The sequence below is a fragment of the Clupea harengus genome, unplaced genomic scaffold (genome assembly GCF_900700415.2).
Source record: "Clupea harengus unplaced genomic scaffold, Ch_v2.0.2, whole genome shotgun sequence".
NCBI classification, from domain to species: Eukaryota; Metazoa; Chordata; class Actinopteri; order Clupeiformes; family Clupeidae; genus Clupea; species Clupea harengus.
In genome coordinates this window covers 16,447-40,686 of record NW_024879726.1, presented here as the reverse complement: position 1 = coordinate 40,686, position 24,240 = coordinate 16,447, and the positions used below count along the sequence as shown (strand labels likewise).

The 24,240-nt window shown below is 42.6% G+C and overlaps 1 protein-coding gene and 1 non-coding gene across 10 annotated transcripts; one reads left to right on the top strand and one right to left on the bottom strand.

Annotated features, from left to right (window-relative positions):
- Positions 1-162: 162 nt before the first annotated feature.
- Positions 163-24,240, top strand: eef2k (eukaryotic elongation factor 2 kinase). Of its 9 annotated transcripts, none has more exons than XM_042704758.1 (21): positions 163-337; positions 11,080-11,360; positions 12,143-12,208; positions 15,257-15,331; positions 15,424-15,524; positions 16,240-16,300; positions 16,412-16,449; positions 17,011-17,182; positions 17,579-17,728; positions 17,967-18,099; positions 18,301-18,428; positions 19,371-19,569; positions 19,932-19,972; positions 20,079-20,156; positions 20,608-20,664; positions 20,889-20,948; positions 22,206-22,340; positions 22,548-22,736; positions 22,912-23,036; positions 23,230-23,408; positions 23,699-24,240. In XM_042704758.1, exons 2-21 carry the CDS (start codon positions 11,118-11,120, stop codon positions 23,806-23,808), a joined length of 2,340 nt encoding a protein of 779 aa, XP_042560692.1. In that variant the 5' UTR covers positions 163-337; positions 11,080-11,117; the 3' UTR covers positions 23,809-24,240. The 9 variants fall into 9 exon arrangements, with proteins under 9 accessions (XP_042560692.1, XP_042560699.1, XP_042560691.1 ...); XM_042704757.1 differs by lacking the exon at positions 163-337 and adding an exon at positions 9,830-10,071; XM_042704761.1 differs by lacking the exons at positions 163-337; positions 12,143-12,208 and adding an exon at positions 9,830-10,071.
- trnal-uag lies at positions 242-323 on the bottom strand. The gene has a single exon. It is a non-coding gene; the product is annotated as a tRNA-Leu (tRNA).

The following is a 24,240-nucleotide window of genomic DNA, read 5'->3' as shown; positions in this document are numbered from 1 at the left end:
CTTCACATTTAACAGTTCAGAATGGATTTGATGATAATGGATGCATTATAAAGTGGACAAACCTGGAAACTTATGACCGACTTTTTACTTGATTTTCCAGGCCACTAGATGGCGTTTGTTTTTATGTTGTTATAAGAAATGTAATCTATTTTGAAGACTGAACGAACCACAGTTATCACGCTGGTAACTGTTTTTTGGTAAGCAGCAGGTAAACCTGACATCCTTCAAAAGGAAAAGTTATTGGCAGCGGTGGGATTCGAACCCACGCCATCGAAATGACTGGAGCCTAAATCCAGCGCCTTAGACCACTCGGCCACGCTACCATCCTTAGTCGACGGTAAGGATCCGAGAATTTCACATTGTTTTGACTACTCAATTAACATGTATTTTTCTCTGAATTCGTTTTCATGTTTTACGGCCACAACTGCATACAAAACTAGAACGATAAGAGCAATGTTTCAATCACACGTTTCTTAGCTACAAATATAACGTCCGCTAACTTCAGTATTAGTATTAGTGTTGTCACTACCAACTAGCTAGTTTGCGATATCTAACATTACCGGTTGTGTGCATAATGCTAACTTCAAGCTTGCAGTTAATGCAGATGGAACCATCTGGCAAAGTTCTGATAATTTACAAGACAGACTCTGACTTCAATCATCAGTTACCTGCTTTGGCTAATGCACGTCTAAAGTCGATTAAATGGGTTTCTATCACTAAAAAAGATCACACAAATGTAGCTAACGGTAGCTAACCTTAATTGATTTCTTGCCGATTTTTCACGTGTCTCATTTTTGTAAAGCGCCTAAGCCAGTTCATAGAAGAGGGGGGAAGAAGAAAAGAGAGAAAAAAGGGAAAAGAAGGAAGGGATTTTGTATGGCCTAATCCTCCATGACTAAAGTTTTTTAATGTTCATGTACATCATACATTATTTTAAAAACATTAAACTTCTGTTTTTATATGCATTACTATGAGAGCAGAGGTTTCAGGTTCGAGTCCCACCGTTGGCAGAAATTAAGGTTTGCATTATTTCATGCAAAGCTCATTTTTATTATTGGAAATCACAATTTGTTTGCATATTACCTTTTATTAACCTTATATTAGTGAGATATGGATAATTCTACATTGAATATTTCAATACATATTAGCATTTATGAGAGAAGAGTTGACCCCAAAGTTCCCGGTTCGAGTCCCACCGTTAGCAGAAATTTGGCTGTGCATTATTTACTGCAAAGTTCAATTGTATTACTGGAAATCACAATTTGTTTGCATATTACTTTTAATTTACCTTATATTAGTGAGATATTTATAAATCTACATTGAATATTTCAATGCAAGTTCATGTACAGTTATGTGTGAGGGACTTTAATTGTTTCACAAAATATTTGTGTTCCAGTTAATACATCCTTCTATTCACAAAAGAACAATGTATAAATCTTTGTTGTAAACAAACTTTTATTTGCAATAACAAATTCAACAACAACAACTATAGCATAATATATATATATACAATATAATAATATATATCAGAAAACATATACAGAACTATATACAGAAAGTGTGAAACTGGGAGGGAAAGGGGTTGAGGGGCACTAATTCATTTATTTTTCATGCATATTTTTATATCCTCCAACCACTGCTCCTTGGGAACAGCCTCTACAGAGGGGCAGTATATAATGCCCTTGTACTGGCTGTGTCCAGTCTCCGCTGTCCTGAACTGCCCGCATTTCTTGCACGTGTTGCGCAGAACACTGCAGGTCCATTTTCGGACTGGAGCAGGAGCGGCAGAGGAGAGGCTGGCACCCAGAGCCTGTGGAGCAGCACCCAGCACAGGCCCCTGTGAGGTCACTGGACCCAGCATGAACAGCTGAGGGCCCGATGGTGGAGCAGGGAAGAGTTCTCGCTGGGGGCACGGAATCACAGCCGCCGGTGCGACGGCAGACAATACCTTCCTCTTCACCTGTGCCTGGCCCATGGTGCTGCCAGCCCAGGGGTACTGGTGAACTGGGCCTGGTTGGGAGGGGTTGCAGATGGTGGACACACATTAGCAGGGAGGAGAGGGTCAGTCGCCACAGACAAGTGGCTGGGCAGGTCCAGTCCTTGCACCACCACGTTGCCCTGCCTCTACACCCTCTTGTTGTGCCACTGTACCAGGTTGGGTGGTGTGGCTCACGTCTACCAGCTGCAGGGTGGTCTGCTGCATAACAGCCCCATTGTCTAGAATGCGCCGCCTGATCCTCCTGTAGTCATTCAGGATGAGATCCCATCTGGACAGAGAGAGAGAACACAGCAGCCCGTGAGAAAAGACAAAAACATGAGTGTGAATATGTATGACAGGGCACAGAGGGAAAGTAGTAAGACAAAAAATGTTCCTGACCTGCTGGTTGTTGAGGGCCAGAGAGAGCTGGTGCCTCAGCTCCACCAGGTACTCTACTGTAGGTGAAATTGGTACCAGCCTCACATGGGAGTACCAGACTATGTAGGTAACTTACCCTGTGAGCAGGAGCCGGGTGAATGTGGGTGCAATTGTGTGTAAATTGTGATACCGTCTTTGCGAGGGCCACCAAAACACACTGGTGCTGTCCTTGCAACAGCAACAATATGTTGGTAATCTCACCCGATTGGACAGGCATCAACCATTCAACACAAAGGCAGATCAATTAAATTGAACACCTAGGGGGCGCCACACAAAGTGTAGTGTCCTCCACGTGGTCAACATAATGATAATCCACAAATCAGTCTCGTTAAATATATCAGTCTCATAAAATATATTATACTATCAATTTGGAACTCTGATTAATAATTAAATTAATAACTACAACCAAAGTTACCTTATTAATAGTATGGTTGAAGGTCATTAGAATTCTGAATAGAAGAGGTTGGCAACGTCCATTCTTGTGCAACATTAAATAAACCAGCGTATATAATCAAAGTATTTATTTACACAATGATAAGAAATAACACACAATATGTATTCTAGCTAAATGTAACTAACCAATTAATTGAAGGAATATGTGTATGTGTAATAGAGAGGGAGTGTGTGTGTGTGTGTGTGAGCCTATGGGCTCGGGGTTGCGCTGTTAGGAGCACGCCAGAAAGAATGTGTGTGTGTTCCTTTGTTTGATCACCGTAGTTCCGCGTGCATTTGTGTGCACGTACGCGAACATACATGTGATGTGAACAAGGACGAGCCTATATGCAGCGCGAAGTTCGAGTATTCTCTTCGCGTGTGTGGCTATGTGAAGGCCAATGTGTATGTAATCGTGGGCGATTTAGATGCCATGTTAGAAGAGGGAAATGGTTAGTGATGCATGCAAGACCCGATGTGTCTGAGAAGCAATCCTAACGATAACCCTTAGATGGTGTGGCGAAGCCAACTACCAGCTAACAATGAACATATATAAACAGTTACGTTCAGTAAACAAAACATATGAAACACATGAACAATGGCATGTAAACAGTCTTATGCTTAGCCAGGTTGTGAATAGTTAGGATAGCTAAATGCCCAATCGAAGTTTATCAGTCCTTTGGGAAAAGGGTCGTGCTGGCGAGTCCGATGTTGAAACGGCAGAGAAGAGATGATGCTGTCCGGAGAAAGTTGTCCTTGCTGTGATGTCTGTTTCACTGCAGTTTAGGTCGGAGAATTTGACCGTTCGTTCGTTGCAGTTTGCCTTCTGTTCCCGTTGTGTAGAGTTAGCTAGCAGGTCTATTGTTAGCTGCTTTCCTTTGCAATTCAGCTAGCAGGTCTAATGTTAGCTGCTTTCGCTAAACTTACTTCGTCTCACTTAGCAGTTCGTTGACTCATGAGAGATCTTAGGCGTGTGTCGGCCGTAAGACAAAAGTGAGTTCTCTTTGTTGCGAAAGAACAAAGAGAGTTGCTCTTCACCGTGTGCAGGCGATGCCTGAGGTGAGAGGAGGTCAAAGAGGCTTGCTCCTCGGTCGATGTCCGGAGGGGAGAGGTTAAGAGGTCCTTGCCCGGTGGGCGCCAGCAGAGAGAGAGAGGGTCACATCTGGGAAGACGTGCCTTTTGTTTAAGCAAAACGGGCGTGGTCAAAGTCGCATCAGGTTGCCGTTTTACGATAGGGAAAGTTTTACGGAGGTTCCGGATGAAATCACACGCAAGTTACTGATTAAAGTCAACCACAATGGACGAATTCCAGTGTACCTACACTACCATGCTGTCAACTCGGTCCATGCCTGGCACCCCAGAGTCATCCACAGCCTGAGAAAGAAAACTGATGAGTGACACATTTTGTAAACAGATGTGGGACAAAATGCAGATACAGTGATTTTACTTCTTTACACACAATTATGAATTTACATAACCCAGACTCATCAGGAGAGGCTGGGACACCTGGCTGCAGCATGGTGGAAGCAGTCAGGGAGGAGCTTGGAGGCAGCAGCAGTCAGGTTCCCCCACCCACCAGTTCCTGCAGCAGCCGCTCAATAAGGCTGATGGCGGCCTCCACGCCACATGTCCTCCTGCAGCAGTACTGGCTCAACTCCCTCCTACTTATTCTCCTGTCCACCAGAAGATCAGTAAGGGCTAGCACCCCTTCCTGCCTGAGCTGCTCCCTCGTCATCTGCCGCAACAGAGCGAGTCCCCTGCATCCCACTCAAAGGTGCATGCAGACAGGCAGCCCATGAAAGTGTGGTAGAGCATCGGTGGTGGTGCCGCCGACAGCCCGCCTCCTCATGAAGTGCCAGGTGTACCTGGTCTGCAGCTTACTCGCCCCCTCACTCACGCAGCGGCCACAGTCCAAGTATAGCAGGACTGGGGGTGGAACGTAATCGTGTTATTTAATCATTGATTTTTTTTGGTTAAAAGTAATGCTGTTGTCAGAACAATCTGAGTAAGTTGACTTGATAGTCTATACCAATATTGAATCGAGGCATAAACACACAATTTCTACTCGCTCCATCTACTCTCATTGTAATGACAATAAACAACAGGAGAGAAACAACACCAACAAAAGAGACAACATAAATCTGTGTGCTCTACTCAAATGCAGGAGACAATCTCCAAATTATGTTATGAAGTAAGTTTCTCTGAGAGCAACATCTGACATGAAATTCGATATGTGGTATTGTTTGTCTTCTTTACTTGCGCGGAGAAAGGAGCTGGTTCTTTTTAGTATCTTTGTCTGGCAAGCCAACGTGGGCATGACGTGGTGAGGCAGTTGTTCAGTGTTTCATCTTGTCATTAAACTTTTATGAAGATTGTTTTCTGAAAAGATGAACTTCATGAAAGCCTTGACACAGTGGTCTGTGTTGAAAATTAATTTCTCGGGACCAAGGACAGATTCTTGGTCTGATTCAAAATATACAGTGAGCGCGATGACACTAAATGTTCTGCTAAGCAAGATGAACGTCACCCATCTCTCTGTAGCAACAGTTTCTCAGTGTTTGTCAGTAACACCTGGCTTCCAAGCACACGTCACCTCTTCACTTCTCCTTCTCCCATCAAACAAGTCACTATTTGTGTCAGCATTTGTAATGGTTGCCATGTGTGTGTGTTGTGTCTTGAACTGTGTCTCGACACAGTAGTGTGGCAACTCTTGGTAAACTATTAAGTGAAAAGGGTAAATGAGAAGAGGATTGTCACTAAAACACCCTCTCTCTTGAGCCCAAAGTAGTGCTTTTGTGGGCAACCACATAACTCTCCAGACAACCAGTGTTGATTGCTGAAGGACAAGATTATTCTAATTCAAAATAGAGTGTCATGTCTCAAATACAGAAGAAAGCAGGATGTTAATGACTTAATGACATCTTCAGTGATTAATTAACCAACAGCAAATCCTATCATTCTTTCATTCAGAGCACAATGAAAAGCTCAATCAGTGACCGTGGTTACATGCATTCGAATAACTGGCTTAGTCGGACTGAAATCGAATTATCCGTTTCATGTAAACACCTTTGTTCGACTATGTGCGGTCCGACTACGATCCGATTAACACCCCTGGATAACTCCATCCGATCCGGTTGATAATTCGACTATCGCGGCATGTAACGGTAAATTGGGTTAGGAACTGGACTTTGCGTCTTTGCGCATGCTTGAGATCCCGCCGCCCTCCTCCCTCCCTCCTTCCCATGTCGTGACCCGAAAGTCGAAAGAGACGATAAGTTGTCTCGACTGTTCGTACTAATGACACGTTTATTTATTAATATCCTGCAGACTGTCTCACAAGCTTATTCTTGTTGATTATGAACAAACATAACAGAAGAGGTCCGAAGATATGAGCACCTTTACAACCCCTCCTTAAAAACGTATAAGGACGTTCAAATGACGATACTTATGTGCTGCCACTGTGTTGACAAAAACGTTGACTGCGACTGTTTTGGACAGAACGCGCTAATTCACTGAACAAATACTTTCATATTAATTTCCCACCACTTGTTAGTCATGTCATCCATTCATAACTATGTGAATCAATCAATACTAATACAACTTTAACTGTGATGTGTTTTTATTTCATTTCACAACGTATTTACTGTATAATCAACGATAGCAGGTGCCCGCTTGTAAACAGTCCACATTTTATTTGCTTAAAACACACAGCAGTACTGTCAAATCAGAAAGCAAATCAGCTGTCAATCGGCTATTACCTGACCAATACCTTTCAAACTCTGTGATAGTATTCACAACTAATTTGTTCTTCATTCTATCAAATATGATGAAGTGTGGTCTGCCAGTGGCCCGTAATGGTCCGCGACGGCCAAAAGTAAATTATTGCGACATTTCTAACATACAACTCAGAACGAAGAGAACACAGCCAGTAGTAGCCTAATCTAATAAAGAGTTGCCTAATCTATTAACAAGGTCATGGATTGGTGGCTTAAGACAGGAACTATGAAAAGAAAATTAAATGAGAAAGCCTCTGACTGACAAGGAGAAAGTGCAGCGGCGAGATGGTTCAGCCTCATTGGGCATTATCTCGCGGCGGAGTTGCATTCAAAACAGCGTGTTTTTCTCCCGCTGAGACAGCAAGATGATAACTATATTCTGTGTTGTGTGACGTTGGATAATGACAGCTCTTAATTATGAAAAGTTGACTACTAGGATGGCTGTATTAATGCCAGTGGGCAAGCCTACTGTTGGTAGTGAAATACTGCGGTCGGTATGCGCATCGTTGTGTTTTGTGATACATTGGCCTGTCTGAGTGTGTGATGGGAGTATGAGGCTGTGAGCGAACAATAGTTTGTAACATAACCAAGTCACACATGGAGCAGGGTTCCAGATGCTTTGCCTTGCGCATTGTCATATCTATAACTAGCCTACTGGTACGTAAAAAAGGAGAGCCCACCGGCGAAAATCATGTGTGCGCCAGGTCTTGGGTAGGAGGCATGTTGTTCCGGGGATATTTAGTTAAATGGTCCGCAAATTTTTTTATATTGGCTAAGTGGTCCTTGGTCTGAAAACGTTTGAGAAACAGTGCTTTATAGACAATAACGATCATACACTCCCATTGCACTCAAACAACCACACTCAAACGAGGAGATATTGTATCAATTAGCCTATTAAGTATTGTATTGTCTTGTATTAATTGCACAGAGTTCAACGTTTGCTCCGGTCGCTAAATCTGATATATCCGTGTGCATCACCGTTCTCGCTCTCGCTCTATCTCTGCCACACCCACCCTGTAACCTACGTGTTTATACATTATAGGAGCAAGACCATTATATTAACATTAGATGGGGGACCGGGATGAAAATGTGACCTGGAATCATAGTGCGAAAATAGATCTGTCAGAGAAGGAACACCTGGCGATTCTCTCGCCTTTTATCTTTCATCTTTAAATAATGTAACTTATAAACACATCGGCCGGCAGAAACAAACAAACAACGTGATGGACAACCCAAGAGGCAACACTCATTTCTGGACCGATGAACAGACGCGATTCATGCTCAATCAACTGTTGTTGCTGTTGGTAGCATAGACATATAAATGTCTATGGTTGGTAGTGGTGAAGAGGTCAAGCGGAAACGGCTGTATCACCACTAGTTGTAATGAAAACAGCGCCACCTATCGTATCGCATATGACATGCTTTCGGCCAATGATTCGATTTATTCACTGCCATGTATATTGGGATAATAGCAGTTGCCCCAAAAGATAGCATAGTCCGACTAAAGCAAGATTCGAATTATACCATCATGTAAACACACTGACAGAGCACAAAGCTCAATCACAGAGCTCTCTGCTTCCTGAGGAGACTGAAGAAGTTTGGCATGAACCCAGTCATCCTTACCAACTTCTACAGGTGCACAATAGAGAGCATCCTGACTGGGTGCTGCACTGCACTCGTCACTTACATGCACTGTCACTTTCATATTACTGTTTGCACTACACTTACATATACTGTCACTTCCAACCTACTGCTTGCACTAGCAGTAATACCTTATCAGGAAAATTTGCATTACCTGTAACTCCCTCACTGGGTTGTATGTAGGTTAGTATAGGTCAATAGGGTAGCATAGTTTATTATATGTGTATTATATGTTATATGTATATATGTTAGTTTTATATGTATAGGCTGCTATATGTATATTTAGTATTATATGTATAGGTTGTTATATGTTTAGTACACCGTATTGTATATTTATCTTGTATATTTAGTAAGGTTATTTATATGTTTATTATGTGTAAATTATGTTCATAGTACTTGTGCAGAGTGTACGTCATGGTTATGTTATGTATATTATGTGTTGTTATGTTATGGTAGGTTGGGGCGGCGTCTTGTCGTAAGAATTTCAGTGCCCAGTCTGACCCTGTGTCATTTTGTGCATCTGACAAATAAAAGACTTGTAACTTGTAACTAGCACTGTCTGATCATGTAAGAGTGTGCTTGCATGCCTATCCTACACCAAGGACACTTGTAGCTACTTTGTTGTCTCAACTGTATTGTTTCCGGGAGGAGGCTGATAAGGGACATATTGTTTTTCGCTGTTGACACAGTATATAGGTCACTGTGTATTTTTCTAAGTAAGGGCATGTCTGTCTCTATATGTGTGGTGGAACCAACGTGGGTTTCCTGTCTTACTCTTCCATTTGGAAGACATTGCATCAAGGACATACAGCGCTAACAGGAATGCTATAAAGCCAGCACCAACTGTGTTTCTAAGAAGAGATTTGTAATCACAATCACTGTTTAGTGCTGCCTATGTGGGGATGAGACCAGCTGTCAATCAAACTGTAGCTCCCCACCCCCGTGCTATGCTGATGTGGTGATTGTGTTGCCAGAGTGCAGGAGAGAGACACTCCCAAAAGAGGGGGGAGAAGCTGGCAAGGGTGTGACTATGTTTGTTTGTGTGTGTGTGTGTGTGTGTGGGTAGATGCATGTGTGAGCATAGACATATATGTCTATGTGTGTGAGTGCACAAGTGTTAATGAATGTGTTGGTTTAGGTGCATGCGTGTGTGCTTACACTTGTGTGTGTGTGCACACAGAGGGGGATGGGTGACTTGGCCTGAGGAGAAAGGGAAGGGGAAGGAAGGATGTGCTGTTTGGTGGGGGAGGTGTAGTGGAGGGGAGGACAAGGGACAGGGGTGCAGCCCAGGAGAGAGAGAGGCACAATCAGGAGGATTGAACCTCCAGGGAGACTCAGAGTTGCCGGGCACACAGCAGTCCAATTCCTCCTGCAACCCCCCTGCGCTTGTCGACCCTACTCACATAGCTCAAACACATACGTAAGGAGGAGATAGGCCTAGATAAAGCCATTATGTGTCCACTGTGAATATCACAGCACTGGAGGTAGCACTACGCAGAATACTGTTGAGCAATGCTTTGTCTCTGAAAACGCATAACCATAAATCCTGCTTAAGATCTGGAAGTATTGGACGTACATCCGCACAGCAGTTTCTGGCTGTGGTGGGTGGATATGCGTATTACGTGCAGTCTGCACATGCTGTCGTGGAGGACGAGAACAGAACACTCGAGGAGTTAGGGGAGGGATATTAAAGCAGCCCGCGCAGGACTGGCACTGCACTTGGTCTCCAGCACAGCACTTGGTCTCCAGCACCACCAGGTTCGACCGTTGGAGTGACAGCTCAGCTGCAACCCAACAAACCAAGGGGTAACGATATGTCTAATCCACGAAAACAGGTTCCAAAATCGAAACGGAACTGTAACGAATCCTCATGCGCAGCATGAATACTTTCTTTTAATTTTACTCAATTGTGTAACAACAAAGGTTTGTGGTGTTTTGCCGTTAAAATAATCGTTTTAGTCGTAGTAAAATAAAGCTTTTTAGTGATGAACTGTGGACACACACCGTCCAATATGTTCACGGAATGCATGTTTTTTGACTGAATTCCACGAGGCTGTTTGTGGCTGAACGTCAGTACGTCTATCGTCGGAGGTTGCTAGGATTGTATAACGAGGCTCTTAATCTGTGTAAACATAAATAACTACCAACCATAATCAAGCGTCCCATTGTTCTACCTTATTTTAATCAATAAGTGTTGTGGGTTTTATGGTTCGTAGTTTTAACATCAGCCTGCGTACTCTGCTGTGGTGTGAGGTATGGTTTTATAGGCAACTAGTTTTGGTATCATCCTCAAATGTATTTTGATAGCATATGGTCATGTGAAGGACAGATAAAACACCTGTGTCTTTCCCACTAGCCAACCAGGATATGCACTATGTAGTTCTGTGTTTCCATCTTGCAAAAATGGAAGAAAAGCTTTCACAGCATGACATTGCCAGCTATACTGCCAAAAGACAGCATTTAGTGTGTTGGCAAGCTTCTATCAGTGTCAACTGGGTGGTCGGTGGTGTTTGCAAGGTTTTTGCATGGCTTTTAGGTAGTTATCGTAACAGTGTTAATTATCGCACAGCGTGTGTTATCGGAAAACGTTCGCGTTGTCATGTTAATCCATTATTAAACTGATCATATCGATTGTTAATCCATTATTACATTTAGCATTTTGATTGTTTAACAGAATGGCCGATGTTTGACACTGTCCGAAAACTGACATAGCTACGCTAGCGTGCTAGTTTTGGAACATAACTCTTTACTGCTGCTTTAAGTTTGCATATGGTTGTTGACTTGCGCCCATGCCTGTGTCTGTGTTTACCCCAGCTCCGTTCCTCTCCCCTGTGCAACACACCTCAGTCAGAATGGCTGAAGAAGAGCTTATGTTTACCATGGAGGAGGTGGGCAGCGTCCAAAAGGGTGGCAGGCAGAGGAGCATTTCTTTCGGTGACGCCAACGCCAGTGACGATGAAGATGATGATTACTACATCTGCTCCATCACGGACGACCCTATCAGCCCCACCAAAGACATTTGCCACTATATGAAGAACCTCGTACACAACAAACAGCTGTCCAGCTCCCTGCCCAAAAATGCTTTTGCCTACAGAGTAAGCTAGCATCCATTCATATCTCTTTCATATCTCACTTCTCTGCAGACTGTTTTACACTGATGCAGTTACACAGTAGTATTAGTACAGTACAGCATACTTTTGTGTACATCCTTAAACTATCACAATGGAATAGAAAGTTCAGAGCAGTTTGGTTGCTCACTGTACTTCCTGCATAAATGTGAAAATGCTTAGCATTATCTGTGGTGAAACACCATAGCTTCACTGACCACAGAATTACATCCTCAGCGTTGACGCTGTCAGTTCTGAGGAGGTTTGACTCATCTAAATTCAACATATGCCTCGCATGACTGGCTGTCCGTTTGCTCAAGTTGTGTTGTCTCTTTGTTGACCACGGATAACCAGGACAGTGCTAGAGGATTTGATGTTTGTGTGCCAGTGATGGCTCTCAGAGAGATAATTCCATTGAATGCCACTGTTTTGCATAAAATATTAAAAAATATGTATGTCCATAGTGATGGCTCTGCAAAGTGTTGCATTCTGATAGCAAAAAGGCAGGGGAGGGACTCTCTCCCATATTTGGAGTTGGAACCTTCTGTGCCTGCCATATAGCACAAGGGGGACCAACAGCTTTCCCACCTTGGTCACTTCTGAAAAGCAGGAAGTGATGTCAGAGCTCCTAAGCTCAATGTAAACATGTTGATGTAATGTAATAACTCTAACCTATCCAGCTGACTCCTTCTTAGGTCACAGAGGGATCCATTTGTCCTATGTGTGTTTTCTTGAGGATAAAAAAAACTTTTTTGTACCTCCCATTATAGACTACAAAGCAATTAGAGCCAGAGAAGAGGGCCGTCAGGTTTGGGTCGTTAACCGAGAAAGGTCGGGTAGGTTCAAAAGTTCACAGCTGTTCTCTCTACGACCCTTCTCTTCTGCATCAGTGAAACCTCTTTCCTCTTTAGTCTCCCTCCCATTAATTCATGATTCATTCGTCTCTCCTGACTTCATTTCCCCTTTGCTTGGTTAGCGTGGGAGTTCCTGCAAAACTGTTGCCCACCATAATCTTCCTCATAGTTTTTTATTTGGGTTAATCGATCAGACTCTTTAAATGTGTCATCAGATTGGTTTGGACTGTTATTACAGAAAAACACAACGCAGTAAATCAAAGCAATCCATCTTAAAAATATGAAATCTCATGTCTTCTTATAAAAAATCCTTAATAAGCCCTCCATTGCATATTCTTCTGTTCTGTCTGGTAAGGTATAATTCAGACCAAGTTGTAAGGCAGGAATGGATTTCTGATGGAAAAACACAGATATCAGGAATGGACCTTTTGGAACGGAAAAAACACAGAGGACTATCTCATTAGTCGGGGGTTGTCGGGGGTTAGGTGCTAGTAATTATTGTGCCCCCAACAAACATTGCCCAGAGGCTGTCGCAATTGTTGAAATCCTCACCCCCCTGCAGAGACTCTTATTTCAGACCTCTGTCTCTGGTTCTCTCTCCGTATTTTTCCGTGCTGAGGTGAAACTAGGGACAGAGAAATGTGTGTTGAACTGAAATGTTATATTGGAAGATGATTTCTGTATAATGTTTGAATTCATTTCAATGGTCTCAATCTGAGTGGGAAAATGGTCTCAGTTCTACAGCTGTATATATTAATTAAAACATGGATATCAGAGACCTGATCATTCTGGTCTCTGTGAGAGTGCAAAGGTATGTCTCTTTGGAGGGGGTCCACCCCAAATTTGGGTGAGAACTCCCTCCATTTTGGTTGTTAATGTGTGATTCTCATCTTGAGAAACCTCTTATCTATGGGGTAATTCAAAATGTAAATGCACCCAATTATAGCCAAAAGGCTAGTTTCCACTGGCAGTCCCCCTGCCAGAGTGAAAAAAGACTTTACAACCAAAAAAAAAGGCATTATTGTATATATCAAACATAACATTGACAATATATCAAAAATAAAATCAAATGAAATCCCAATATACAAGCTCCACTTAACCATGGGTAGAAGGGAAAGAACAAAGTGGTAAACAAAAACAATTCCACTGCTTACCCACTAATGATCAAATTTTTGGTTATTTATCAACCATGTTTTGAGAATTCTTTTAAAGCAGTTGAAAAAGGTTGATTCTCTAATGTTCTGTGGGAGATGGTTCCATTCCCGGGCTGACCTAACTGAGAAGACCAACTGCCCAAATACACTTTCATGCACTTTTAAAGGAATTTCACAGTCTCCTCTTGCTGCCCCTTGAGTAGCACTGGTTGCTGCTGTTCTAAATTTGACTAGGCTGCATAGTGGTGGGGGGGCCAGGTTAAACCGGATTTTGAACAGTTAACAACTTAAATGTGATCAGGTTGTCCCAACTTAAAAGTCTGTACTTATGGAGGACTGAACAGTGATGGTGTGATTTAGGTATTTTGAGAATACGTGTACGTGACGTAATAAATTGGTAATTCTGACTCACTATGACCTCTGCTGAAATTCCGGTGTTCCGGTAATACTGACTAGGATTTGGTTACAGACATATATAGCGGCCAAAAGCGTAAGACGAGGTTCCTGGCTAAAATCAACTGGGCTAGATGCTGCAGTTGAACTGTTAATGGTATAATATAGCGATAGGATTGCTGACCAGCCTCTGCACTGGATCGAATGGACATGGAAGTGACAGAGCGGACAAGCAGTCTGGCGCTCTGTCACTGAGCCACCTAGATCGAACAAGCTGCAACGTCCCTTTAACAGCACTGTAGGACCTCTGGGTTAGTCCAGAACTAGATGCAGGTTCTGTCTGTGGATTTGTCAAAATGGAATCGGCCGGCCGTGGCAAGATCCTTCAATGACACTATTCCATTGTGAAGAACAAGGTTACTAAAGAGTAAGGGAGGAAATTCAAATACAGACGATAGGTGCATTGAGTTGGAGATCAGCCTACAACCCTGGTAGAAATCTACAGTAAAAGCGAGGAGCTTAGACTGGGTTCCCAAAAGAGTGGAGTCAGACACAGAAAATGGAGTCAGATTAAGTATGGTCGTACTAAGAAAGGTGTTTTAATAAATGTTACTTTTTCAGCAAACCTTCCACCCAAACCTTCCAGACGCCTATTCCCTCATTAGTCTAGGAAATCACCGTCTTACAAAGTCAATGTCAATAATTAACTAGACCACAGAAACTGGGTCAAACTGTACTCAGTATTTTTATTGGAATAGAACCATGGCTGCTCCCCTGTATGTCCAGGGTATATCAGTTGCCGCTTTAATCTTGTGATGAGTGGGTTGAATTTCATATAGTAAGGCCATTCTACGAGAGAAGGGGGCATCTCCTCTTTGGGGGACAGTGGTGGGATGTCCATGTCAACATGTCACTGTCCATCAGTGACCTTCTCACCAATGAGAAAGTAAATACCTCAGAGTTAAATATACACTGGCACCGTACCTCAGGCATATCTGCCATTTCATGATGTACGCCTATGCTGGAAACCTATCTGGCAAACATGCTGTGTATCATTGCTCATTCTCAGAACGATTCATACGAGGGTAACTTAATATCTCATCTTCCTTATGACACAGTTAATGATTCATTTCCTTGTGCAGAAGGGCAGGGTGCATGCCACCCAATCAGGTGAACTTGCAACGAGTTTACGAGTAATACAAATAACCCTGTGTGGTAAAACACATCTGGGTTATTCCCAGTTCCCCTTTGTGTCTATTCATTTATTCCTTTTAGTGGTGCTTCATTTTTTCCCCTCATTAATTAATTAATTAATTAATTAATTCATTCATTCATTCATTCATTCATTCATTCATTATTTTGCTGTTGTGTTTGGAGCCCAATATTCTGCTTGCTTTCCTTGCCTACAAGCTGCTCTTTCAGCCACTGATCCTGTGTGTCTCCCGTCCTCTCAGTCGCTCTAGTGTGTCTTTCCTTCTTTCAGCCATACTCTTTATCTGCATGCCGCTCCCACAGGAATGGGAAGCCAGTCATCTATCAGCAAGCAAGGCACAAAGGAGTGAGTGTGTGTGGGTTTTTGTCTGAATGAGTGTGTATTAGTGTGTGTTTGGCCGGACGTCTCATTGTTCTTCCTCCACCCCTCTGGCGCAGACTAAGTGGAAGAATGCGATCGAGAAAGCTCGGGCCATGCCAGACCCCTGGGCTGAGTTCCACCTGGAAGAGGTGCAGACGGAACCCTGCATCCGATACAGGTCAGTGTCTGACCAGCACCCTGTCCCCAGTCACCCCCCTCTACAGCCTCTCCTACTGTTTGGCCCAGCATACTTCAAATGGGTTTTATATATCTCCCTACTGATATAATATACATAATCGAGAGGTGATGGGCAATCTCAGGCCTCTCTCGCCTGTAAACAGGGGCTATTTTTAAATGGCTCGTAACTTCACTCCCCCACATTCCGCTGTCATGGTCTGGGCTCTGTGGAATGGTACTCATGGAACAGAGCGTTCTAAAATAACCATGTGGGGAGCATGCTTGCCGCTTGTGCGTAAATTGTGGACTTTTAGGGAATGGCACTGAAGTGTTTGTAAACATACTGTACTGTAAACAGGAGCAGAGACATAAAAACAAACATGAAGGGGGTTGTAGGGTTCTTGTGTGATTATTATTCATAGAAAGCAATGAGATAGGAATAGCAATAGGAAAACAAACCTTCCACCACTTTTATTTCTTTCATTCAGACATAATGTAAGGAGATTATTATGGACTTGTCTGGTGTTTTTCCCCCACAATGCTATTACAACTACTGATGGTCCATCCAAGATCGTAAAACAGTATAAAAAAACAGGTTACAAAAAAAGTTGCAGAAGCATGTTGACGGTGTTTTTTAATGGTAACAGTGTTATGTTTGCAGCAAGTTGGGTCAAATATTGACACTTACAAGTCACATGTTCATTTCTGCTCTCTAGGTACAATGCTGTTACCGGTGAGTGGGCACAGGACCCAGTGTTCATCAAGATGTCTGGACAGGTAATTTAAACTTACTCATGCATATATTCATATTCATACCTACCATATTATTAAACTCACACCTTAAGTGATGCTTAAGACGATTAAGTTGAATTTTGTTTGTTGGTGCAGCCCTTCGGAAGAGGAGCCATGAGGGAGTGTTTCAGAACGTAAGTAATACGTAAAGAACGTAAGTGATACGTAAAGAACTGCACGTGTGTAGATTTGTGGGTGCACATGTCTGTCCATGTTATCTTAAACAGACATTCACCAGTCTGTGAAAAATGATGTGGACTTGTACAGGCCTGGACTTGTGTTGACATTTTTCAGCCCTCTCTCAGGGTCCTATGGCTGACGTCCAAACCAAGGAATCTAAGAATAGGATGTAGACATCCCTAAGACTGCAATGTACCCTTTTAGTTTGTGCACCATGGCATGACAGTCGTGAAAGGTTTTTTTAAAGGTTATAATCCATGGTTTATAAAAGGAATAGCAGCAAGTACTAGTCAAAAATCCCCACAAACTCCTTTTCTGAAATATTTTTGAGAGAAATCTTGTTTTCAATACCAGACACTCAGTATGGTTTTGCATGTGCTTGGGATCTGTCATGATTATGAAATACTTCCACATTCTTTTTCCCAAAGTTGCACTTTCACCAACTTAACTCTTATGTCTGCTTATACAAATTATCATGTCTGACCAGACTGTGGTTTCTTTCTTTTTTTCGGCAGGAAGAAACTCTCAAACTTTTCCCATAGCAGCAAGTGGACAGCCGCGTCCAACTACGTGGCAAAGCGTTACATGGAGCCAGTGGATCGTGATGTTTACTTTGAGGACGTGCGGTTACAGATGGAGGCCAAGTTGTGGGGCGAGGAGTACAACCGCCACCGGCCGCCTAAACAGGTACAGCTCCGCTAGAAGCTGAAGAAGCATATCTATCCTTGGCTAGCAGAGTTGCCCATTTAAAGAACTGGTCTTTCTTGGTTAACATGACTTGTAGTTCAGGTATAGTTCCACTATCAGTAAATGGAATCTGTAGCATCATACTTTTCAGAAGAATCATTTAAAAGGTTTTTATAGCCTGTATATACTTGAGCTAAAAAATAAATTGTATTTTAGATGATCTATATCTGGCTTTACTGTCTTAGCCTTAGCCTCATTGCCTTGTTCATAGTCCTTGTGTCAAATGTGAATGCATCCTAGTAATTTCCTCATTTTCAGTTACAATGATCACCGGGCTCAACTGCATGGTTGACTTATGTTTCTTTGTGTGTGTCTTTGTGTGTGTGTTTTCCACAGGTGGACATCATGCAGATGTGTGCGTTAGAGATGACAGAGCGACCTGGTAAACCACTGTTTCATCTGGAACACTACATCGAGGGCAAGTACATCAAGTACAACTCCAACTCGGGCTTTGTGCGAGACGACAACATTCGCCTCACTCCTCAGGTGTGTTTTCCGAGCAGGCACTGACTGCCCCATACACAGACCAAAGACAGAGACCAAAGACGTGTAGCTGAGTTCAATTGAATCAAAGGAATGAAAATCATAGTAGTCCAGAAGCCCTTAGTTTACTGAAAGACGTGATCGTCCGCAGAGAACTGCACCGCAGAGAGAAACCTTGTGTCAGAGATCTTTTTTTAAACTCACAGTTGTTCCTCTCTGTGGCTTCTGCTTCTTTTTAAAGGCATTCAGCCATTTCACGTTTGAGCGCTCTGCTCACCAGCTGATTGTGGTGGACATCCAAGGCGTGGGTGACCTCTACACTGACCCCCAGATTCACACGTTACTAGGCACAGACTTTGGGGATGGGAACTTGGGTAAGGAACAACTTCCTTCCCTTAACATTTCAGTTGAATGTAGCCAGTCATCGTTCTTGTTCATTGTTTTGCAACTGTATTAACGGCTCTTACGATAAAGGCATGACATTCTTGGCTAAATAAATATTGCTAAATACTGTGTGTGTGTGTGTGTGTGTGTGTGTGTGTGTATGCATTTGTGTTTGTTTGTGTATGTTATAGGTGTCCGTGGTATGGCCTTATTTTTCCACTCTCATTTATGCAATTCCATTTGCAAAAGTATGGATCTCTCAGCCTTTGACCTGGCCCCCGCAGAGAAAACACAGCTGGACTCCAACCACAAACTGCTGGTGAGTCCTTAATGACATGGGCCCAACCACCAGGCCCTGACTAATAAAACATTAAATCACAGTTATGACAGAGGAACAGAGGACCATCTCTGGCCATGCAGTTCTGTCTCTGTGGATACAAGGTTTATGAGATCCAACAAATCACAGCAACAGACATAAATGCTTGTGTAGCATAGGTCAGTGTACCAGTGAATCATTCTGAATGAGTCACAGTGTTTGTGTTCCTTTAGAACTTTAATGACTTTTGTAGAAAATATATGAACAGTAGCTTTTATTTTGAATACAAAAAAAAGCTGAGTCTTTCACGGTCCACATGCATAGCCTACTACTGTATGAGCGTCCAAAGAGTCGGAGTAGTGCAGTGACGTAGCGTGACGTGACTGTCTACAGGGATGCCACTGGGGGCTAGTTGAATCTTTGTGTTAGAATTAATTAATTCAAGTAAAACATATAGCTAATTACTGTAGTTATATTGTTGGGTAACGTATTTGTTGTCATTTCCAGTGAGTATGTGTGTGGGTAAAGAAATCAACATGTATGTTTGTATAACGAGCTAATTTAATGAAGAATATAACGTGAAGTTTGTATCATTAAGTAGGGCAAAAGGTAAAGCAAATAGTCCCTAGACAATTCAACAGTATGAAAAAAATAAATCTATTTACAAACTATCTGATGTCAGATTTAGGCGAATGTGCTATGAATGCAGTGATAAAAGTAGGCCCTATGTTTATATTTCTATGTTAATTTTATGTTTTGAATTTGATAAAAATTTGCGTCGCAAATTAATGACCATGGGAAATAGTGGGTCCCAAAGCCAGACCAGTTGAGAACCACTGGCCTACGGTGAAGTGTTGTTCTAGGAAAAGGTGTCCTCTGCAGCACAACCCATCAGATAATGGTAGTCTATTTACAAATGTCTGTTCTCCGACCCCTCCTGAGCAGATGTCAGCACAGACCGTCCCGCGAGGCTGTGAGGAGATTTGTGGCTCCCCCCGCGTCAGGACCAGCTCTTTTAACCGGGCGCCCCCTCTGCTCTCCCGGCTCTCGGAGACCTCATCGGCAGACGACAACATGAGTGACGCAGACTCCATGCCCTGCTCCCCTTTGGGTATTGGCACTGTCGACACCAGGTCACCTCTGGGTAAGGAACTATGGGATGCCAGCCATGTTCCTCAGTCTCCTCAATGCCACCCTGTGGTGGGTGATAGAAAGGCATATGGTGGATTCCCTGAGGGATGTTATCATAAAAACAACTTTATATATACGGAAAGGTCTTTGTTCATATACTAAAGTCAATATTTCACTTTTGTAGGAGTTATCTTGTGAATATCTCTTTTAGTAGAAGATATATTCACTTGTTTCAGTGCAAACACTGTAAAACCCCAAATGACGTCTGATGACGCTTCACATGATCGTCAAAACCTCTCACTTATGTTAATGGCTAAAATGTCATAAAATGTTTATCATTATTACTGACACTGAAAACACTTTCTCCCACCCCAGGCTGGTCAATTACAAACGAGGCCAACGAAGCAGAGCAGAAGGTACACAAGACCATCATGCATTGCACTGTTGACTTGACCTGGAGGCGACAGTATATTGTAGCACCTACACCCGTCAATGTCTACAGCGCTTGTTTTGTTTTGATAGGATTCAGAAAATGGAGGAGACAGTGGTTACCCCAGTGAGAGGCGGAGTGAAGGGGACCCCGCAGACCATGCTGAAAGGGTAAGAACCCGTTCCCTGTTCCAGACTTCACACACTCTATCAAGCACCTTTTGAGCTCTAGCCACAGGGCCTACTTCACGCTTATTTCTGACATCTCCTCAAACAAGCCCCTCATAACCATGAATGTCCCGTAGGGAACCCATAAGATTAAAGTAAGCTGAATGTGCCTGACCTGTACATTTTGTTAAAAATTGATAGTCCAAACATTTTAATGTACAATGTTACAGTTCTGTACAAACATACAAGAAAATGGGTTTATAATATAATCAGATGAACTAGTAAGTTTAGTTTAGTTTTATTGCTTTCTGCACATATGGAGCTGCATCAAGGAAATGGAGGTGATGCAGTACCTGTAGCTCTTCATTTTGTCATATATGATTCATTCAACAGTCTTGTTTCACAAACACTGGATGTGTATTTAATGTTGGCTTTCATATGCATCACAATGTAGATTCGCCCCAATTACACCAGGCATTACTCAGAGTCGGATGAGGACAGTGTTCGACGGGTAAATACTACTTAGCCCCCAATCCTCATTAATCACCAATCAGTAACCCAGCTATGTAGTTGTCATTTCAACCTACATTTTGGACTTACTTACTACATGTCTGTTGATTGGGTTGTGGGGGTCAAGCCTGTGTTTCTTCCACCCTCTCTCACTCTGTATCTGTCTCCTTCCCTAATCCAACCCACTACACTCTAACTGATCATCCCCATCCCTTCTCTCACCAGAAAATGGTGGTTAATGCCAGCAAGCACTTCCAAGCTGCAGATAGTCCTCAGATCCAATCGGTGATTACAGACGGCCTGTTTCTTTTAAGATCCCTAGAGTTTGGCACTTGGGCTTAAATGTGCCATTTCATTTCCGACTGTTGCTGCTGTGGAATGTTTTTAAGCTCTTTGTTAGCCCTAGCATTCACACAGAATGGAATTATTTAGTGATAGCATTGTAGTCACCAATGCTAGTATAAATACATAATCCACTTATTTTTTCGTGTTCATTAGATCTTGATTGGCGTTTGCATTTTTGATTAAGTTCCAAATTTGTGACCATATAGATGGGATTTTTGATGAACATTGAATGTTTTCTTTTTTGTTTCCTACTGCCTGTTGAAATTCCCGAAAGGCATCGTGGTTGTCTTGCACTTTGGAGTGGCTTGCTTGCTCACCTATCTACAAACCTTATCTCATGCATTCTGCCTGCCTGTTGAAACTACATAATGTCTGTCCTCTTTGCATGTATGAAAAGTGCATGGCCGTAATGCTAATTGTATGAAGACTAGAACATGTGGACATATTGTTTTTAAAACACCTGGGCTGCGTTTCTCAATTTCAGTGTATTTTGAACTATATTCTTTAAAAGAAGAATATAATATTTTTAATTCTATTAAGGTTCGAAAGGTATGCCTTAACAAAGATGCTTCTTGTTCTATGAGGGTTTCCCAATCTCTACACTCCTACAGACACTCTTCAGAGGTTCTCTCAGGGAAAGCTTCCTAGGTCCCTTGGCTAGTCATTATATATTTTATACACTGAAACAACTTTTGCCAGGCATTAAAAAGTATAGTTTCAGCTGAAAACTGTGCTGTGGTTAGAGAGCTTGGATGCCAAATGGTAAAACCCGGCAGAAAAAAACGCAAGGCTACACACATGTGAATGAATAATCATCGATTATTGGTCATCATTGATAGTTGGTAAAGACGGCAAGACTGATTAAATTATCATTTAGGCCTATCTTTAGATTAAACTGAGTGGCATACAACAAGCACTTTCAACTGTGTAAGCAAACTAAATGCAATAATTGTTGAATATCAATTGATGATTTTGGAGCCATACAGCTCATAAGTGGGGTGAGCAGTGGCTTCAGATTAGAGTACATTTAGAGTGGCTCAGGCCATCCTTAAAAAGTATGCTCTGGGAAACACCTAAAAAAAATGAAGGAATATCTTAAGGTATATCTTACGAATGATGCAGCGCCAAGAAGCCTCCAGGCAACGTGGTCCTGTTCATTAGTTTCCCCTTGTGAGTTAGTATGTCTGCCTTTCACAGCTCACAGAAGATAAGTGGAGTTTCTACCACGCATCTCGCTCACACATCCACAGACCCTCCTGTGTCTCTGTGGAGGTGGAGAGGCTCAACGCTCTTTTACTGGAAAGGAAGATTGGCAAATCCATACTGGGCCAGGTAAACCCACCAATCGTTATTTGAGAACAACATGATACATGTAGACCTCAAAACCCTGTGGTGTGTTTTGAAGGTAGTTTTCTTGCGGCATCTGTGTTTTAGTATGAGGTTCAGTGAAAAGACAGATGCTAAAGCAGAGCTAGCATTGTTTGTTGACCCACGTGTCGGTTCAACTTACTCTTTTACTGTTGGCCATCACCCTGTTAGGTCCATCTTGCGGTGGCGCAGTACCATGAGGGCGAAAGATTCTGTGAGAAGAATGAGGCGTGGGACCAGGACTCTGCTGTGTATCACCTGGAGCGGGCGGCCATGTGTGGAGAGCTGCAGGCCATTGTGGCCTTGGGCCAGTGCTACCTCCAGTTGCCCCACCATATTCTATCTGAGACTATACTGGAGGCACGTATTTTTTTCCCTTTGGTTTCAAGGTCTTTCACACCAGTGGTAGTTTATCACTACTGAAAATGTTTGCTTTGGGCAATATTTTACTTTGACGGTGTAGTCTGTAATTTGGATGATTTAAGGGTTGTGTTTTTGGTCTTTCTGATGTGTGTTTGTCTTTTGCTCCTCACAGGATAGTGAGGAGAACAAGAAGAAGGGATTCCGCTACCTCCTGCAGGCTGCTGAGGCTGGTGACCGACCCAGTATGATTGTGGTTGCCAGGGCTTATGACACGGGTCTCACCCTCTCTTCCGATAGGTAGGAAGATGCATTGAAATACATTGTTATGATCAAAGAAGTTTGTCTGCTTGAGCTTCTGTTGATTACTTGAACTAACTGAATCATAGTATTTAAACTATTTTTGGGAAGTTTACCCCATTCCCCTGTTTGCATGTGGTGTATTTTAGGCTGACTAACATGACTTGGTTGACTGTCCTGTGGGCCTGTGCAGGAAACAGGACTGGCAGGAGGCGGTTCATTGGTATGACCGTGTCCTTAACATGACCGACCATGACGAGGGTGGTGAGTTTGACGGCATGCAGGATGAACCACGTCACCTCCTGCTGGCCAGAGAGGCAGAGATGTTTCAGGAAGGGGGCTTCAGCTTGGACTCAGATCCCCAAAAAGCAGGTGAGAGCCTAACATGGTAACATGACGCCATAGAATAAACTATGCTTTACTGATCCCTTGAAAGTCTGCATATTATTTTATGAATAAATAAAATATCCTGAAAAACATATCTGTTGAATAATCTATGCTTTACTGATCCCTTGTAAGTCTGCATATTGTTTTATGAATAAATAAAACATCCTGAAAAACATATCTGTTGAATAAACTATGCTTTACTGATCCTTTGGGGGTCTGCATATTGTTTTATGAATAAATAAAACATCCTGAAAAACTCCTGCCGTGTTGTCCAGGTGACCTCTTCACAGAAGCAGCGGACGCAGCCATGGAGGCGATGAAGGGACGTCTGGCCAATCAGTACTACATGAAGGCTGAAGAGGCGTGGGCATTGATGGAAGAATGAGAAAGCCATTGTTCCCATTATGTGCCTCCAAAAAAAAAAGAAATGTTTACAAGCAGCCTTTGATGACTTTCTGGTGCTTTACAGAACAAAAATCTGATGTCTGGATAATGTCCTTGTCTTGTGTTTTTTATCTCTCTCTCTCTCTCTCTCTCTGTCTGTCATATCCAACTTTTTTCAGGAGCCTTTATTCCCCAAAAAATGAATAGTTCTGTTGGGGAAAGGTGGTTTACCTGAGGAGTTTTTCAGGGTCAAATGTTTACTTTAACTTTTCCTAATTTTGTATAGTTTGTATGTATAGAGTGCGTTGTTGTGTGAGAACATGGGAGATTTTGCTATGGCTGCATGAATGCTTCTTTGATGTGAAAGGAAAGAGAATGCTAGGAATTTGTTGTCTCTGCCAACATGGAAATAAAATAAATATTTGTAACCCTA

Bases quoted from the DNA above. Each gene is read 5' to 3' on its own strand.
- eef2k (XM_042704758.1), top strand. From the start codon at position 11,118: ATGGCTGAAGAAGAGCTTATGTTTACCATGGAGGAGGTGGGCAGCGTC. The intron at 19,570-19,931 runs GTAAGGAACTAT...CTCCCACCCCAG, and splicing joins CGACACCAGGTCACCTCTGG to GCTGGTCAATTACAAACGAG. The intron at 23,037-23,229 runs GTAGGAAGATGC...GGGCCTGTGCAG, and splicing joins CTCACCCTCTCTTCCGATAG to GAAACAGGACTGGCAGGAGG.